The sequence below is a fragment of the Nematolebias whitei genome, chromosome 11 (assembly GCF_014905685.2).
Source record: "Nematolebias whitei isolate Nwh7 chromosome 11, NemWhi1, whole genome shotgun sequence".
Lineage (NCBI taxonomy): Eukaryota > Metazoa > Chordata > Actinopteri > Cyprinodontiformes > Rivulidae > Nematolebias > Nematolebias whitei.
Window position 1 is genome coordinate 21,301,071 of NC_056508.1, and position 16,493 is coordinate 21,317,563.

A 16,493-nucleotide genomic window follows, 5' to 3' on the forward strand; every position below is an offset into this window, starting at 1 on the left:
AACTGCAGGTGCCGGGGGACGATCTCTGTCTTCCCGCTGTCCTGAGCCCTGTTTCCCTCTATCTCCAAGATATCGGCAGTTAGGTACTCGAACACAGCCTCCAGGTAGACGCTAATGCATCCACGGCACCTCCTTTTCAACTTATTTGGGATTTGGGGCTGTAGTTGAGGTCTTATTTGAACTTTTGAGATGTTAATCAGCAGCTCCCAGTTGTAGAAAACCACCTTGTTGTTATGGCTACACATCATAACAAATGGCCAAAAGTAAAAAAATGTTTCAGTAAAAATCCTTCCACCGGCACAACATCTGATACCAGAGGAAGTAATCATCCGAAAAAAAGGATTTACATCCAGAAAAATGAGTAAAGTTTTCAAAAATCAAAACCTCAGAATGAAATGTAAAGAGAGCTACTCCAACATGCAGCCACCTTGAGCGGCGCAATTCTGTAACAAAACAAAATACAAAACACACACACACACACACACACACACACACACACACACACACACACACACACACACACATATATATATATATATATATATATATGCGTTACATTGTTTTGTTCTTGAGCCAACCATTAGTTTCTCAAGTTAAATTTAAAGTCCATTTCTCCAAACTGAGGCCATTCTATGAGTTATCTACAACATCTAAGACAATAATTGCTCCAAACTTTTCCACAGAACTCCAGTTTCCTCAGAACTGATTATTTGGGGGAGTGGTGGCGCAGAGGTTAGAGAGGTGGGCTTGTGATCCGAAGATCGCCGGTTCACGCCCCGGCCCCGACAACATCAAAATTGTGGGTGGGGTAGGTGAAACACCCACACGCCCCCACCCTCATTCGCCCCACTCTGGGCCCATGAGCAAGGCCCTTAACCCCCACCATGTGCTCCCTAAACAGGTCTCTCTTGAAAATGAGTTCTCATGGCTCAATGAGACTAACCGGTATAAATAAAGGCTAAATAAAAAAATAAAATAAAAAAAATTTAAAAGGTTAAAATGGCCTAGAGTTGCTATCCTAAACATCTGAAGGAACAAACTGTTTTTGCTAAAGTATCACACCAATGCATTGTTGCTCTCTGAATAATGTTCAACTAATGATAACCAACAAAGCAGGAGTAACTTGCTGTACATTTTCACAAATTATTTGACTTGGAAAACCTCAGCAGCACATACAGGAACCAGAATGTGTGCTGATATAGCTGCTAGTAGTCTGAAGTTTCAGGGTTTTTCTTTATTTTGCCAAAGATTTAATAAAACATGAAATGTTTATGGCGTAAACTCAACTCAATTACGTCTTTTTGTTTTTTCTGGCTACAGGGTTAGCGAAGGGCTTACAACCTTAACAAACTGCATGAACGCCACTACGTCTGAGAGTTTCTGGTTATTTTCCATGAAAGCAGCTAAAACAGCGCAGCAGTTCTGTGAAAACAGGAGGGAGTCCCCATTTTGTGACAAACCTAAAGAGCTCCTGCAGTTCATGAAGTTTGCAGACTTCTTAAAAACCTCACCTGTTTCCTTTGACCCTTTAAGAAAAACGCAGGAGTAGAGCACTTCTCTGTGGTTGTTACTAGAAAAGTTAAGTATCCTTTGTGTTTAAGGAGCTCTTTTCTTTTTATACAGCATTGCATCTGTAACATAGAAATAATATCAACAGCAGAGTATCTGAGCAACAGTTAATGTAGTGGATAAAAAAAATAAATGTGTGGAGTTTATTTATGAAGATGGATCATGTTATAGCCACGATTGCACTGTTGCTGCATCACATAAGACAGCTGAACGAGAAATAAATGAATATTTTCAAAGACTTGAGGCATGTTCAAAATGTTCCAGCGTCATTTCTTGTATGTACCTGTTACACCTCCCTTGGGTCAAAGAACAGTTTTCTCTCCAGCTGCCTTTTGCCCGTCTGATAGCAATCATTGCATTTAATTAAACTAATTAATCACTGAATGTACGTCCATCAAGATGGCCACTACAGCTATAATCAACGTTCGACACAAAAACTAGAAACAAAACACAAAGACTACAAAATCTACAGATGTTCAGCTACAGGTCGGCACAGCTGGTAGAGCTGCTGCCTCTCAGCGAGGTCACCGGATTGAATCCCGGCCAGGGGCAGTTCTGGGTGGAGTTTGCATGTTTTCATCGTGCATGCGTGGGTTTTATCCAGGTACTCCAGTTTCCTCCCACAAACCAAAAACTGATGTTAGGCTGATTTGTAACTCTAGATTGTCCCTAGGTGTGAATGAGAGAGTGAATGGTTGTTTGTCTCATTTGTCTCTATGTGTCCCTGTGATGGACTTGCGACCCGTCCAGGGTGTACCCCGCCCCTCGCACAGTGATTGCTGGACATGGGCACCAGCGACCCCCGTGACCCAAAATGGAATAAGCGGGTAAAGAAAATGGATGGATGGATTGTCCCTAGGTCAGAGTGTGAATGGTTGAGTGAAAATGGCTGTCATTTTTCTAGATCAGGGGCCTGCAACATGCGGCTCTGGGGCCACATGTGGTTCTTTAGTCTCTCATCTGCAGCTCTTTGAAGCTTTGATCAAAACTTAATGAAGTTTAATTGAACTGATTTTTATACCCACAACAAAAAAGTTTTGTCAGTTTTATTGTCAAATATTTGCCCGATAACTACTAGTAACATAAGAACTTTATTGATCCCGCAGGAAATTGTAGTAACTAACCTAGTAATTTCTTTTGGCTGCTCCATTCTTCTGGGATCACCACTCGCAAGAAAGACTTGGCAATTTGTTTTACACCTGATGCCCTTCCAGAGGCAACCTGGGCTCAGGATTACAAAGCCACAGCGCTGACCACCGAGCTACTGCAGCCCTGCCTGATGTTTATTATTCCTCACGCAGGCCTGCAGAGTTCAGTGGTTTCATTTTTATCAAGATCGGTGTAAACCATAAATATTTTACTTCTTTGCATGACATTTTGTTGTAAAATGTAAAAAAATATCAATAAATGTTCAAATCCATAGAATTTGTTTTGTCACCCCCACTGGCCAGAAAAGCCCCCTTCTAACAAATTTAGTGGCCCATCAGTTGATAATCACAGCTGTAGCAGGTTTTGTGGCTCCACACATTTAGTGAGCGAAGGGGCAGACATGGCTCTTTTGATCAAAAAAGTTGCAGACTAGATTAACCTAGTCTGCAGCTCTGGCATTAAATATGCTTTAAGGAATGCTGGGTCAATAACTTGTTATAGGTAACAACATGTTTCATAAAGCAGTGAATATAAAAACAACAAGGACCGTTTAAGCATTTCACATCTTTTATTTCTGCATTTCATCTCATCAACATTTTAATTGCACCCAGATCTACAATAGTTTGAAAACGTGCACAAAAAACGTGTTTCTTCATCCTGCAAAGAATAAAAAAAATAAAATCTGACCCAGGCAAAAAAGGATTAGCAGGAAACTAGTGTTAGTTCTATAATTCTCCTTCTAGTTAGTCATAATTTAATACTTCAGCATAATATACCTATAAAGGACAGTATGCATTTTAGTTTTGCCCCTTGCAGCATTCCCCAGCCCTGCAGTTAAAAAAAATATTTACTCTATTTAAAACAAACATTTCAATGTCATCATCGTCACCATTAGGGTCTTTGTAATTAATTTCCTTGCTTTCAGGCCCACTTCTTGTGACCACGGTCCAAACACCATCAGAATTCAGTACATAACGCTCAAGAAGTCCTGATCGACGAACAAAACGGATGGAAACAGGAATGACACAAAACCATTATTCTGCAAGTTAGAGGTGAGATGCGACGTAGCTTAAAATGAAGAGTTGCCTTCAAAGTTTGTCCTGAATACAAGATTAGCTCTTTTTCACGCACTAAAACCCGTTAAACCCACAATGCCTTGATCAGGAAGTACAGCTTCAAATAGCAAATGGCAAATATTGGATTCTACTTGTACAAGGTACTGTGTATTAAATAAAAATAAATAGATATTTAAAAAGAAGGGAAAGAACAGTCCAACTATATTATTTTTTTCTTCATTTTTAACATTTTCTAAGAAAAATCTGACATAAGAAAAACATAATTTATGCCTTTTTCAGATTTTCCTAAAACATTTTTTTTTCAGTATATCAAGATAAATCATACAGATATACAGCAAAAATAAAAAATACAACTGAAGAAAGTCTTTGAAAACTATATGCCAACAGAATTTAAAACATAATAAATAAATAAAATACTAATATCTTGGCGAGGGCATAATTACAACTGAGGAGGTGTCTAACCAAAGCAGGAGAAAACAGTGAGTTTATAGTACTTGGTTTTTGCATTAAGTTCAAGAAGGGACCTCTTGGTAAAAATTAGGGGGAGGGGTTGTATTAGATGCTGATGAAGATCCTCCATGTCAGTTGGCTGCGAGTCCAGTGGCTTCTGAAGACAGCCTGAGCATGAAAAAACAAAGAACGTTAGGTTTAATTCATGGTTTGAAAACACAGCCCTAAATGACAAAAACAGTTCAGGCACTCGGGTTTCATTTTATTTCCATCACTCCGTCTCACGTGTTGAACGATCATGACTGTATAGCAATATTTACATTACTGGATCAAATGGATGATGGCAGAAAAAGCACACAGCTGCTTCCTGGTCTATAAGGTGAGGTAGCCCTGTCGCCCAAAGGGGATGTGTGCCCACATGCTGGACAGGTGCACGACACGGTAAAACCATTGTGTGGAACGGAGTCACAAGGATAACCATGTATTCTTTGACGCAGCACGTCGACCCACAGCTGCTCTGACTGGTCCACAAGGTTCTGTAGATCCACACTGGGGTCAGAGTTGATATCTGACCTGATCCCACACGTTCAATTGGGGAAAGAAATTTTCAAATAAAAACCGAGGCTGTCCAGCCACGTGGACCTCAGCATGACGCGGGCAGTCCTTAAGACATTCTGTACATGCCGTGTGGACAGGAGTTGTACCAGGGTGCTGTGTCAGGAGGGGTAAGACATGCAGACCCAAAATGTCTCCACCAGTAGGCCAGTCACGATAACAAATTTTGCTGGGCGATTAACTGTCTCAGAAATTATTGCGATAAACGATAACATTGTTTGAAATTTGACAATAATTAGTAATTATTATCAAATTTAAGAAGAAATGTTGATAATTTATTTTAGTGTAGTACCTTTTTTGACCAATGGATGGCAGTATAAGACTGTTTGAACCGAGGGATGGATAGTGAGGGAGCGAGCAGCGTGTCTTTAAGAAAAATGGGAGGGAGGCCCCTTGACGTGACATGGGCTGTCTTTCTTTGGTTCTCAAAATGGCGGATGCTCTGTGTGGTTTGAGCTCTTTAGCATACCATTTTTCACATAAAGCTTTTAATAATAATAATTTTAAAAAAGTAAACAAGTTCTCAGCTTCTTTTTGCAAAGATAAACAACTTTTTAGACAAAGGCATGGGTTTCAACCATGAATTTTGGACCTTGGACAAGATGGAGGTTTTTTCCCTGAGGTCGGCCTGTTAGCTTAGCTTCTCATCTTAGCTGCTTTTAACAATCCAAAAATGTGATTTTGGATCGTTAAAAACGAAGTTTAAAAGAAAAGAGAAAAAAGAGACAGTGTCTTTAGTAGAAAGAGACACGAAGAAACAATAAAGCCGATAAATGAAAACGAGGTCGATCATTTTCATTTATCATGCGATTAACTGATTTGTTTATCGTGGCAGACCTAACCATCAGAGCTGTGCCATCAACATCCCCTGAACAAGACGTGACCTGAAGTCACACTCCGTGGCTCCTTCCTACACCGCGATGACGGGAGTAATGCCAGTGTGTCTCTTTCCACAATATTAGCAGGATTGGCCCTGTTCCTTGGACACACGTGCACACCAAATCATTCATGGAAATGTAGAATGAAGACTTATCACAGATCATACAACACTACTCGCTGGTCCATGATGGACTATGAGCAAAACAAAACAGGGTGTTGTAAAGAGTCTAACATCTGTGTTTGGATATCAGGTCAGGTGTGCTGCCTACAGGGTTGTAATGACTGATCCACAACACAACAATCTCCTTTTGAAGTGGTCTGTCACAGGTAACTGAAACCCTCTCAACAGTGAGTGCTCTCACATGCACACTGGGTGGTCACTGTGACATCAGTCTGTTCCACGTTAGGCAGTTACACAATACAACCATCTGGTTTATGCAAACCTGAAACGTGATCCCTAACAATCTGTCAAGAGCTACTGCAGCTGTCTGAAGTGTCTGAGGCGTCCTCTCTGAAGAATTTCACACACAGGTTTGACTGTTGGGAACCCTGGTAACTACCTGATAACACAATGCTTCACTTGTGCCCCCTGGTGCTCATTCCTGCCAAATTCCCTGTAAATTAAATTTATGTGCCCATTGGTGGTTTTTATTTGTCAGCGAGTGCATTTAACTAATGAGACTTGTACTGAATAAAAATGAAACATAACACTTTTGGTTTTGCTCCCATTTTTCTGAGCTGAACTCAAAGATCTAAGACTTTTGCTATGTACACAACCTAACTATGTACCTTTTTATTTGTGTGGCTACACTTGCCAAATTCTCTGAACACGGACATTCCTGCAGTCAGTGTGCCAATTTGACGCTCCCTCAAAACTTGCAACATCTGTGGCATTGTGCTGTGATAAAACTGCATACCGGTATTTTAGTGGCCTTTCATTGTGGGCAGCCTAAGGCACATCTGTGCAAAAATCATGCTGTAATCAGCATCTTGATTTGCCACAACTGTGAGGTGGATGGATGATCTTGGCAAAGAAGTGCTCACTAACACAGATTTACAAATTTGTGAACAATATTTGAGAGAAAAAGGCCTTTTGAGTATATAGAAAAAAAATCTTCTATATATTTGATTCCACCTCGTGAAAAATGCAGGGGAAAGGTATCTTGCCAGAGTTTTGATCAGAGTCACAGTCCTACCAAAGATTCTCCATTTTTAAATAAAATTTAATGAGGAAAATCTCACTAGCTGTACTGTGTGTTAACTGTACAAAATTATGTGTGTTTCTCTCATATTACTAATAAATAGAATAAAAAAGTGAGCTGGCTGCAGGTCTGTGCCATCTAAGGTTCATGTGTTTGGCTGGAAAAAAAAAAAAAACAGATCCTGTACTGGTACTGGCCATCACACTATTAGCAACAAAACATTTTACTGTGACTGCAGCGAGCGGGCATTTTGTCAGAGACGATAAAAACACAAGTCATGATGATTTCTAAATATACTGCAGCAAATTAATGTTATTTAAGAATCAATATGTTTTTCTATAAGCAGAGTGGCACGTCATCAGTTTGGTAAACTGGAAGAATTATCGTATTTTATTGTCACTGGGGATTGAAAAAGCTTTGGCACATCTTTGTATATTTTTTTTTATTCTTTGTTGAACCAATGTTTCCACTGAGATAAATTCTCTCTTCTTCTAGGGGTTTCCCGGAACATGTAGGGGGAGGAAAGCTGGGAATAACCCCCAAATGAGAGTCATATGCTCTTTCTTCCTGAGCAACAACACATCTATTCTCCAGTTTCCACTTTCTACAAGTCAGAAAACTGTTTTTATTAAAGACAAAACAAAATGCAAACAGCAGCTACGCCCCAACAGAAAAGGCTGACAGTTTGTGTACATATAAGCTGCTACAACACTACATTTCAACCACACATACACAATGCACACGCCAGCTTAACCATTTTAAAGTCAACCATTACTTTTCATAATGAAAGTATATAAACCCATGTTTTCTTGACAATCAACAGCTGGTTAATGCACATATGAAAAGAAACTGGTATAACAATTAAAACCCAAAGGCTGAAAGAACAACCAACAGTGTTGTGGACACACTGCAGTTTTTTTCTTACCGAGCATTAATCAGGTACTCAGCCAGGCTGATGCTGGCGTGGGAGCCAGTGATGGTGACCTGTCTGTCAGTCGAGCCCTCTATCGGGTTGGCAATTTTGATCTGAGCCCCTGACATCTGACGAATCTCATTGATCTTTGCGCCCTGACGACCAATGATGCAGCCGATGAGCTGGGGGTTGAGAATAAATTATTAAAAAGTTATTTAGAGTGCATTAAAAAGCCATCTTTCTTTGCAAAAATTTAAACGTAGAAAATACACACAAAATATTAAAAAATATTGTGATAAAACAAGTGACTTACATCGTTTGGAATGGTCAGCTCATGAGAGCCTGTTTGTGCAGAGGCATCCATTCCAGCTTCACAAATAAGGAAACCACCAATGAGAGTAAAGAATAAAAAATATTTAGTAATTATAAATAAAAGTCCCATTCCACAGCATGTTCACCTTACCCTGGAAGCCTTGGTTACCGTGTGCAATGGGGAAGGGGCCCTGCTGCATGGCCAGCTGGTGAAGTTTGGTGAGCTGGAAACAACGAGGGGAGGGACACAGAAGCAACACACAAGGAAAGGAAAAATAAAATGAGGAAACAAATGAAAAATGTACTGCTAACTTGAAATGTAGTAATTCCCCCTTTGTAAGAAGGTGCAGTGATGATGAGCAGAAGTGGTGAAATGTAACATGGGACCTCTGATGTAGCATTAAGTTTTTAAACAGTTTAGTTGGATTCTGGGTTTATGGTTTCTGACGTTGGCAAATGGAGGTGTTGATCAGAAAGGGGTGCAGGAAATAAATAAATAAAAATCAAATAATGGCATGGCTTCCCAGGACCGAAGTTGCAAATATATTGAATCACTTACAGAGGGCCCTTCACTTACATCAGGCTGTGGAATGGCGTGCTGCCCTTGGACAGCGTATGCCTGCAAGGAGAGAACAGCACTTAGGAGGGAAGTGGCACAGTTACACCACCATGTACTCTAATATCCATCTGTCCGTTGTCCTCAGTGTGTGATGAGAACAAAGTTGGACATGCTATGTGTAGTACACCAGCTTCTATGGAGTGATAACGTGGACAACCAAACACTTCTGAGCTCTTTGTCCCAAAGTACCTTTCTTCAATCAAGGGCTTTTGTTGTTTACCTGACCACCTGCAAAGATGACCGGAGAGCCGGAGGGTTTGGGCCTGTACGGGATGGTCACTCCTTTTGGTGGAGACTGAAAAAAAACAGTAGAAAGATCTGTCAAAATCTGAAGTGACACCACTGACTGTCCCAATACAAATCCAAGTCATTTAAAACTAATTGGTCAATAATGAGTATTAGTATTTACTTCCAATACTTTTGAAACCTGCTACACAGATGCAGCTGTGCTTCCTTGTACTTTTTCAGCCAGACTGAATAATCATATTTGTTCATATTACTTGTTAACAATACAAGCATAACTCCAGGTCAGTGTAATGCTCCTATTAGGTTTCAAGTGGAGCTGCTTTAACATTGCATTACTTCATTAGGGACCATGATGTGAAAATACTGCTAACAGGTAATGGCAGCTTGTACACCTCCTCCTTTCAGCTTTTCCCTCTTCAGGGGTCTCCACAGCGAGTCATCCTTCTCCATCTCACTCTGTCCTTTGTCCTCACTCCAACTACCTCCATGTCCTCTCTAACTGCATCCATGTATCTCCTCTTTGTCTTTTTCCAGGCAGCTGCATTTCTAACATCCTTCTACCAATATACCCACTGTCCCTCCTCTGGACATGTCCAAACCACTGTCCCTCCTCTGGACATGTCCAAACCATCTCAGTCTGGTCTCTCTAACTTTATCTCCCAGTTGTTCAACCTGTGCTGTACCTCTGATGATCTCATTCCTGATCTTATCCATTATACCACCTAAGAAAAAGTTCCACACAGGAAAAACAAAGTGGAGATAGTTCGGTCACCACAGAAATTTTCCACATAGGCTTTGATTTTTGTCCATGTTGTAACTGCCTCTACAGCTCGGCTGATGTTTAGCCCAGAGCTTCAGAGTTTACATCTCAGCACTGTGTCATGTGATTGACAGCGCAGCAGCATTGTGAGAAAGAAGTGGGGGGAGAGGAACAGAGAGAAGTGATTGATTTGCAAATGACTGAAATATTTGCTAATATTTGGCCTGATAAATCAATCAGAACTGCTTTGTTTAACTCTGTATCAGTACACGTGACTGTTACATCATCTGTGGCCTACATGTAAAAAGTTTGCACGTAAAAAGCACAACCATCATTGAATCAGAAAATGACACCACCAGCCAAATAGTTACGGACCAATAAAAATGCCTTGATCTGTAATCCCGATCTGATCGGGACTTCCCTGCTAATGTCACATTAATCACAGTTCATACCTCCAGCATGACGACACAGATCTGCTTGACACACTCGATAATGGACTGTGGGGTCCCTGCAATGGTGATGGCACGCTCTGTTGAGTTGGGCAGCATATCCCCTGCTACTTGTACCTGAGCTCCTGCTGACTACAGAAAGACAACACACACACCAGTTGTCACTCACTCAGGGTAAATCTCACACTCAAAACTTCACATGAAGACAGATAAGGAGACAAACCTCTCTGATTTCTTTGATCTTACAGCCACCTTTGCCGATGAGTGAGCCGCACTGGCTGGCAGGCACAACGAGACGCATGGTGACTGGTGGCTTGCTGGTGGCCGTGCTGTTGGTCATCGAGTTGCTGATGTCCTGCAGATGAAGTGGTATAAGAGGTGGATTTAAAAATCTAGACTTTGCTGCTTTATTTAGACAAAGACGCCAAGAGGCTATTCCAACCTCTTCCAGTTTCTCAATGATCATGGAGAAGGCTTTAAAAATTGAGGTTGTGGGTCCTGCCAGGGTTATGATCCTCTCCGGACAGTTCCCCTCAGAGATGTTGATGCGAGCGCCACTCTGCACAGACAGGAATGAAAGCAATTACAAAAACCTGCATTTCTTTTTTTTTTAATCTTATAATGCTTGAGCCAAAACATTTATGAACAAGTTTCTTCTTGTTTTTGACATCATGTAAAAAAAAAGTTTTTTTTTTTTTTACCTCTTCTCTCATTTTTTTTACCGACTCTCCTTTCTGTAGAGAAAACAATGATATGTAAGATTTAAAAAGCACACAGAGAAATGTAGAGAAGATAGCATCATTTCTGTAGGAAGAAAAAAGAAAACGAAACCCTTACCTTGCCGATTATGCTTCCAACCTCCTGCAGGAAAGAACAAAAATGCATGTTAATAAAAACAGCATTTTCCACATTCCCCTAAACTCCCATTTCTCTCATCCAGCAAGGTTTGAGACAAAAAGCTTGATTTTAAAATCCTGATCTGATTCAAGAGCAGTGGCCAAACTAGTTTCACACTCCTACCCCTGATTTGCAGTTAGAGCAGCATGGTTTTGTCTCAGCTTCCACAATGTTCTACTCGCAGCATCAAATGTTCCAACTTTCTGCAGCGTGATGCAAAAGGAAAACTTCATAGCTCCCACTTTCTTTGATTAAAAGACAAATCTGATAAGAAAAGGCTGATTTTAGAGTGTTTTGGGGGGTGTACAAATGTTTATTTTAAATACATATTTATTTAGAAATTGTGCCAGTGATTGCTGATAAGTGACATGCAAGATCTTCATGTGTACTGAAAGCTGAGATCAGACGTAGAATACAAAATCGTGGAAAAGGAAGCCATAAAAAACGAGAGCGGAGAGATTAATTTAATTTATTCAGTCTGTATAAGGAAGCCTCATGTTTGCTGTGACTCTATTAAATCGGGAGTAATGCCTGACAGCTTGTGTAGGAGTCCTCGCGGCTCTTCTGTCAGGCCCACCTGTTCCTTCTTCCCATGGCACGAGGGAAAGGGCAGTTAGGCTTCTGTACTTCAGTGCCCAAGAGATTCCTAACCAGAATGGGAGAATCTCTGCAGCTTTCCAGCTACTGGGTCTGACAGTACGATCAACTAATTCAGTGGGTTGCAAATTACTTTCCACAAGGTTACAAAAAAAAACCCAGCACCAAAGAAGAAAAAATGTTCCAAGAATCAGGGATACAGCTCCTCTCGTGTGCTAGCATCAAAACCAAATATTAAGCAGCATCAGCATCCAATTAGAAAATCATTTTGGGTTTTAAGTTTGCTTAAATGTGTATAAGAACCACAAACTCACCCTGATATGTAAATCTCTTCAAAGAGCAGCACTTTGAGGTGAAATTTATTAAATTTTTCAGACATAAAAAAAAAAAAGAAGAGGACCAGTGTTATCCAAAGCGCTGGAGTCAGTTCATACTGAGTGAAACTGTTCTTTATAAAAGGTACAGTACTCCCTCGCTACTTCACGGTTCGACTTTTGCGGACTCGCTCATATGCGATTTTTCAACATAAAATTGTACACGACTGTCAACGTTAATATTACTCACGTGATTGGGACGGTATGGGATAAAAAGTTTACGAAAAAAACTTCAGACAGGCACCGCCATTTTGTAGCTTTCTTTAAATAAGCTTACAGTGTTTTAACGCCAGTCAACAGAACTACATGGCCCAGAACCCAACCGTGTTTTTGGCCGCTGCTTTCTGCCGAAATGGAGGGAAAGTTTTGCAACGCAACGTCAGAAGTAACGATCTATTTATTAAGCTCACAGAACAGGCAGGAAAGTCTAATAACCCCGAAGCTTCCTGAAGCTCAATTATCCATGCGCACATCAACCTGGATGGGGCGGTGGACTTCATCGCTGCAGGGTAGGTCTGCCGAACCGGAACCGAGCCCGACCGGAACCGAGCTGCTAGTCTGCAGAGCTGGTGAGTACCCATATAAAATTTTGCAGTACTTAACAGTACATAGCGTTCCTACTTGGCTGTTTTTCAACTATCGCGGTGATGTCTGAAAAGCAACCCCTGCAATAATCGAGGATTACTGTACTTTCAGTAAAAGTTGGGAGGGCAAACTCTCCATAGATCACTTGTGCAATGACTGTTCTTTTATTGACACAAAATACCAAGTTTTTGGGTTATTGTAAGCTGTGGAAATCAGGGACGACGACGCGAGAAGAGCTTTACCGTTTACACACAAACAAGAAAATTATCAAGGCAAAGGTGTTCCTTATAGTTGTCAAGAATTGTACTGCTCTGACCCTAACCTGACTCTGATCCTAAGCCTAATCCCCAATATAGTACTGGAAAAACTAGTTGGACAAACACCTTATAATAAAGTTGTAAAAGCTTATAATTGCTAGTGTACAACGTTTTTCCCTTATAAGTTTGAATTAAAGTAGAAAAAAGTTGTGCAATGATTGCAGTCACGCTCACCTTCCCATGCATGAGTAACCTGATGGTTAAGGTGACATTAAGTCCTCCTTCAACAAGACTCGATTCCATGTTGTTTGCTGTTCAGTCCACACACAATGGTCAACACAAGGAGCTTTTGGTTACTGGCTGAAATGTCTGCAGGAGAGTGGACAAACAAACAGGTCAGGGACTAAAGTATCGTGTACAAACAGTGGAGCTTTTGTTGACTTAATGAAACTGCAGTCAGAGCAGATCAATGGTGATGCACACAGTTCACATTTTACACGAGCTTCTTACTCTGCACTTTCACAACATTAGAAAGAATGAGGCGTTTCAGCTCAGTGCTTCAAGTTAGATTGGACACAATGATCCACTGTGTTCCCCAGGCCGCGTCTACTTCCTGACACTGAACAGCTGTGGCGACTTAACTTCTAAATTTCTTTTTAGGATTTCAGTGCATGTTAACTACACTCTTTAACCACTTCACAGCAGCTGGATAGCCACAGTGAGCGGACAGCAGCAAACAGGGCTAACTAGAGAACGTAAACACACCCATTTGTGAATCACGCAAACATGATTTGGGAGGCTAAATTAGCATCGAAATGCTTATAATAACTTTCTAAATTCTTTACTACTCACTAAAGAAAAGGGCAGCCTGGATAAATCGGTTAAAACACCCCGTCTTTTAAATTTACTTAAAGCATAGAGGGAAGCAACTAACACGTGGACAGTCATTTGGTTAAATCCGTAATTTTCCATTCAGCGCGCTAGCGTTAGCATCGTCCGTTCCAGGAAATAGTCGCATCCCGCGGCCTACGGTGTACTGAGTTGTCTCCGTCCTTCACTTTGAACTGAAAGAAAACACACAAAAAGCCCAATTTCTGAAAGTCTTACCCGAACCGAGCCGTGGGGTGTGTTCAGGGGGTGGACAGGGTGGTTAGGGTAGAAGGGGAGAGGTTCGGGAGGGAGTTTTGAAAGGATCCGGGGAAGAGGGAAGAGACGCCGCTGCTCGATCGGACTCCACTCTTCTTCTTCTGCTGCTGCTGTGAAAAACACCAAAACAAAACCCGTCCAACTTTGTCCCCGTCCTCCGTGTCTCTGTCCCGCTGCTCCTGTCCTCTGCTCCCAACATCAACACACCTCTCATTTTGGCCCTGAGAAAGAATAAAACGTACAAAAATACCCAATGCGGAGTTTTATTGAGTTTTTATTCTTGCTTTTCTGCTCATTCGCAAATAATACAGTATTGAACACGTTTGATTTAGAAAATATATGTGTAGAAAAACTAAATAAATAGGCAGAATGTGAACTTTTCAGCATGAATAAGATTTTAAACATTCCCAGAAATGAAACAAATCTGTTTCAGTTTCACACATAACAACTTTGAGTTCAGCTGCTTATTCAGCCTTTTCTGCTATTTCAGCTACTATTTAGCTGTTTTATGTTAATTCTGATGTTTTTAGGTAATTCCACATTCTTTGCACTCATTTCAACTTTTTTCAGCCTATTCAGCAAAAATTTGCTCTTTCCCCACTTCGTTTTTGTAATTTCAGCTTCTTTATGCAGTCAGCAGTTTTTTTCTAATTTCGACATTTCAGATAATTTCCACTTCTTTGTGCTCATTTCTGCTTATTTCAACGTAATTGAGCAAACATTTTTTTTTATTCTGCTAATTTAAGCCAATTCTACCTTTTCAGCTATAGCTTTTTAGCATTTAAGCTAATTTCAGCTGTTTTTATTTTCGACAAATTCAAGATTTGTGTGGCGGTTTCTGCTTCTTTCAGCCCAGTTAACTACTTAGATACTAATTTCAGCTTGTTGTGCTCCTTTCAGTTTTTTTCTGCTAACTTAAGCTGCTATATCTTTTTACGCTAATTTTAGCCTTTCAGGTTATTTCACATTTTGGAGCTCATTACAGCTTCTTTAAGTTTAAGCTTCTTTCTGCCTTTTCAGCTATACTTTTCAGCTACATTGTGCAAATTTCAGCTTTTTTTTTAGCTAACTTCTTAATTTTTGTTCTCATTAAATTCAGCAAATATGTTCTTTTGGCTTTCTTCTGCTAACTTAGGCTTGTTGTACATCAGCTAAGCAGGATTTGAGCTAATTTCAGCTGTTTTTCAGCAAGTTCTTCAGCAATAAGCATTCACACTGCATTTTCGCAGGAAATGCAATTTCTCTAGTTTATGTTTGATATTGTTGTTGTTGTTTGTAAATTATATTTTTTGTTTTTCCTTTTTTCTTCCCACCATTTGCACAATTCTTAAACTAGTAACATCAACTCTTTATCCCTGTAATAAAAATATTGTTATAATTATTGGAGAAACACACAAACTTCACATGTGTAAATTATATGTTTTTACTGTTTTAAAGCATGTTCAATTAACATGCGACATTTGTAAAAAAAAAATAAAATGATAATAATTTGTTGTTAACAACCTTTTTATTGCACACTTCATACTTTAATTGTCATTTTAGTTAAAAAGGCATCAAACAAAACACACCAAGGACATATGGCGTACATAAAATCTGAAAAAGGTACAGATGGAATATATATATATATATATATATATATATATATATATAACTGGTTTATTGCTAATATATTACAGTATTTTGTTTAAACTGCATTAAAATAGATACTATGCATGAACATAAAACATTTATTTTCAGTATACCTGGTATATGGTATGGTATAAAATTTATTCATTTTAAAAAATACAAAACAATTCCATAACAATATAAAAATAAAATACAAAGAGATTTAAAATGAAAGGCAGCAGAAAGAAGAAGAAATCTTATTATATCTGCCCCTTTTTTCAAACAATTAGTTCAATCATAATAATTTTCAAGTAACAGAACAAAATGAATAACTCTTTTTAATTTTTTTAATTCTAATACAAAAAACACACTAAGCTACTTCATATATATTTAAAAAAAATATGTATATATAATAAAAAAAAATATATATATATGTATAAGTATATAATGTATGCTAGGATATAACCCATTAAATATTCAACAAGCAGAGCTGACATTTTGAAAACTGTACAACATGAAAGTTTTATTTCGGAGTAGAGCTACTGATGTCAGATTGTAACTAAATGTATTTTTGGTCAACGCCACGCTGCAGCAGTGCTTCAATCCAGCAGATAGCGCAATAACACCAGAAGAGTTAACTCCAAGATGCCACCTGGTTGCAGCCCTTTCTTCAATCTTACATACATTTCTTTTTTATTTATTAATAATAAAATAAAATAAATAAATTAATCTCTTAAAAACTTTTGTCTTCAGTCCCAGGAACGTTTAGCTGGATGAATCAGCCTCCTAATGT

At 39.5% G+C, this 16,493-nt stretch overlaps 1 protein-coding gene across 3 annotated transcripts; it reads right to left on the reverse strand.

The window, feature by feature from the left end:
• Positions 1–4,149: 4,149 nt before the first annotated feature.
• LOC119417527 (poly(rC)-binding protein 2) lies at positions 4,150–14,210 on the reverse strand. 3 transcript variants are annotated; one of them, XM_037684750.1, is made up of 13 exons: positions 14,057–14,210; positions 13,184–13,318; positions 11,077–11,100; positions 10,941–10,973; positions 10,682–10,798; positions 10,463–10,594; positions 10,243–10,371; positions 9,005–9,079; positions 8,725–8,784; positions 8,335–8,389; positions 8,167–8,222; positions 7,866–8,035; positions 4,150–4,412 (listed from the first exon to the last, which is right to left on the reverse strand). In XM_037684750.1, the coding sequence occupies exons 2-13, from the start codon at positions 13,250–13,252 to the stop codon at positions 4,376–4,378; spliced, it is 957 nt and encodes a 318-aa protein (XP_037540678.1). In that variant the 5' UTR covers positions 13,253–13,318; positions 14,057–14,210; the 3' UTR covers positions 4,150–4,375. The 3 variants fall into 3 exon arrangements, with proteins under 3 accessions (XP_037540678.1, XP_037540676.1, XP_037540677.1); XM_037684748.1 differs by having other exon boundaries at positions 8,317–8,389; XM_037684749.1 differs by having other exon boundaries at positions 4,151–4,412; positions 8,317–8,389; positions 8,743–8,784.
• Positions 14,211–16,493: the final 2,283 nt, after the last annotated feature.